Below are 3124 nucleotides of genomic sequence, written 5' to 3'. Positions count from 1 at the left end.
TCTTATTTAATTGATGACATTTTAACTTAACTCCTCTCTAAACACTCTTAAATATCACAGTAACGTATCCATAAAAAAGCTTAAGATAATTAAGAGATCAATGCAAAATTAATGCAACCTAGTCAAACAAGGAGGATCATGATAAATTTCACAACATTTGGTTTGCCCTAACCCAAATAGTGGTTTTCTTAAAATGGCTTCTTTTGCTTTACCGGTGGATATTTCAATGTACCTTCCAGCACCGCACATATATATACAGAAATATATTTTATACTACTTTTTGTAATATTTTTTATAGTGTAAAATTATCTTTTTATTTTTAATTCTAAACATAAAAATATAAAAAATATACACTAGAACAATGTAGATAACATTCTTTATATATGTAATCATGATTCTAATCAAAATTTCATGTTAGAATAAATAAATGCATAATTAGAGAGAAGCAATAATAATTAATTAATTAATTAATTACCTGAGATTTAGACAAGGAACTAGTCTTTGTGGTGGTAGGTGATCTTGAGAAGACAAGTTGATGTTAGGTGTACTTTTTCCCAGAGTTTCAAGGCAGACTTGTGGACCTTCACTCATTGTCTTCTCTTTATCTTTCATCTACTCATCATAAATAATCTAATAAATTTATTGCTCTAATTTTTTTTAAATAAATAATAAAAATATATGTTCATGTGTGACTGTTCTACCTTCTTTGCTAACAAACTGTTTTGCTCCTGCAATTGCCTTGCCTGTCATTATGGCACACAAGAAATGTGTATAATAGTAATCCCAAAAAACTTTTAATCACCTTGGTTTCACTTCACAAGCAGATATATATTTAAGGTTTAATTATTCTATTGGCCTTATAGTTTTATAAAATTTTTAATTAAATTTTTATATATTTTTTTTTAATTAGGTTCCTGCACCAAATTTTTTTTTCAATTAAATCCCTCTTAGTAGTAATTAATTTAATTTTATAGGGACTCAACTAAAAAAAAGAATTGGTACAGAGACCTAAATAAAAGAAAAAAAAAGTGTAGAGGCCCAATTTAAAAAAAAATTGGTGCAATGACTCAATTAAAAAAAATATAGGGACCTAATTGAAAATTTTGCGAAACTATAGGAACCAGCAGAATAATTAAACCTATATTTAACTATAAGATTACTTGTTCTCTAAGAACTTAGTTAAAGAAATTAAATTGAAAAAATGTGCCAGAAAATGGGTAATTTTTTTTTAAATGTTACTACTAGATTACTACTAGTATCCTTAAAACATTAACTAGCAAACTCTTAACTTTATTATTTGGAAAGAAAATTAAGAAACCTAGTAAGAAACCTTAAAATGCGTTTAGTTTATGTTTTTATTTTTAATATTTTTTGTTTTTTAAATTTTATGAATGAAAAAATAAAAACAGTAAAAATAATAAAAATTTATTTTTTATTTTTATTTTTTACAAAATTTAAAAAATAAAAAATAAAAAAAGAAAATAAAAACGCAAATCAAATACACTCTTATTCATATATATGCATGATGATTTGTAAAATTATATCCATTAATTAATTTCATATAACTTGTTCCCTTTCGAAGGACAATACTACAAATAGAAACTATACTTCTACATATAACTTCTACATATGTATTTTTAGGAATTTTTAATTTTTTTTTCTTTTGTTTTTCTACTCTTGACATGTCCTTGTCACACATAGCATGAGTTTCAGTTCCTCAGTAGTAATATCAAAAATATTCTTTTCTGCAGTGTGTTCAATAATGCACTCAATAAGATTATTACCAAACAACACAAAACCTTACCCTTTTGTTCAGCTCCGAGATGGATTGATTCATGACTTGGTTCTGCAAAAATCAAATCAAATTGACTATTCTGTTAAAGATCTGCTGAAAATTAAAAGAAGTTTACAAATATGCAAATCTTTTATTGTAATTTAAGATGCTGTTTTCTAAATCCTTTTTAATTTTTCAACTGTGTTATATAATAATTAATTTGGTGATTAATTTTTAATATTTTTATATAACTTTTGCTAAAAATGAAAAATGGGAAGCATTGTTCATGATCATCACCTTTCTTATTCGGATACGCTTTAGAGATGCATCAAGCTGCTGCTCCAAACTTTGAAGCTCTCTCAAACTCAACGGGTCCAGATCATTTCCCACAAAATTCCTATATATATATATATATTGAAGGTTATATAATAACAAAAATATTATTTGTACACCAAAATTAGCTATCAATATATTTGTATATAAATATATGTGTAGTTTAATTTATTTTCAATGTATACTTATATTTCAACATGTATTTTATACTGCTGGCTAACTTTAATGGCTGATTTTAGTATACACATATCATAGTCGATATAATAAATATCATGCTAATAAAACTATGAAAGAATAAGAAAAAAAAAAGATGAAGAACTTTTATTATATGTTAATTGATTGAATTGTAAATTATAAAGGTAAATAGAGTATTGGCTTACGAAAGATAAAAGTAAATAAAGATAAGATAAAAATAAATAAAGATAATATAAAGATAAGATAAAATAATAAAGACTAAAATTGTAAATGAATTTATCTATTCTGTTAGGCTGAATTTATGAATCGCAAAACTTTTTTATTGTTATCATGAGTTAAGGTAAAATAGTAATTTAATACATGCTTTTATTTTCACCATAATACATAGTGTTGGATTTAATTTGACACTCTAATCATCTAAGTCACTAGTAGTTTTGTTTGATTCCCAGAGTGAAAAAGAAAAGTTTTTAATATAGAAATAATTTGTATCAAGATATATTAATTTAAGAAGTTATAAACAAAAGGGATCAGAACAAAAAATAGAGCCAAGACTTTTTCCCCCTTAACTTGCCTTGGAAAATTGGAATGAAATGTTTTTGGGGGTGAAAAAAAAAAGTAAATTGCATACAATGAAATGAGGAATTCTTCTTCAGAATAATATACAGAAATTTGTTCTTAAATTATGTGTGCAATAATCATGTCATGTGTACATGTTAATAATTATCACATGAAGAAATTATCTAAGATGGAACAAATTAAAGTACCTAATGTTCTTCTCTAATACTTCAATTTTGGCGGTGAGCTTGATGCATTCATAAGACC

At 25.2% G+C, this 3124-nt stretch overlaps 1 protein-coding gene across 2 annotated transcripts in view; it reads right to left on the bottom strand.

The window, feature by feature from the left end:
* Positions 1 to 3124, bottom strand: part of LOC107638159 (truncated transcription factor CAULIFLOWER A) — a 10818-nt gene that overhangs the window by 904 nt on the left and 6790 nt on the right. For both annotated transcript variants that reach the window (XM_021122088.1, XM_016341327.2), the window contains exons 4-8: positions 3067 to 3124; positions 2072 to 2171; positions 1805 to 1846; positions 702 to 743; positions 476 to 612 (exon numbers count right to left, since the gene is read on the bottom strand). In XM_021122088.1, coding sequence (XP_020977747.1) covers positions 476 to 612; positions 702 to 743; positions 1805 to 1846; positions 2072 to 2171; positions 3067 to 3124 — 379 coding nt within the window. The remainder of the gene's footprint in view (positions 1 to 475; positions 613 to 701; positions 744 to 1804; positions 1847 to 2071; positions 2172 to 3066) is intronic.

The sequence above is a fragment of the Arachis ipaensis genome, chromosome B04 (genome assembly GCF_000816755.2).
Source record: "Arachis ipaensis cultivar K30076 chromosome B04, Araip1.1, whole genome shotgun sequence".
NCBI lineage: Eukaryota > Viridiplantae > Streptophyta > Magnoliopsida > Fabales > Fabaceae > Arachis > Arachis ipaensis.
This window is presented reverse-complemented; position numbering and strand designations above follow the sequence as displayed.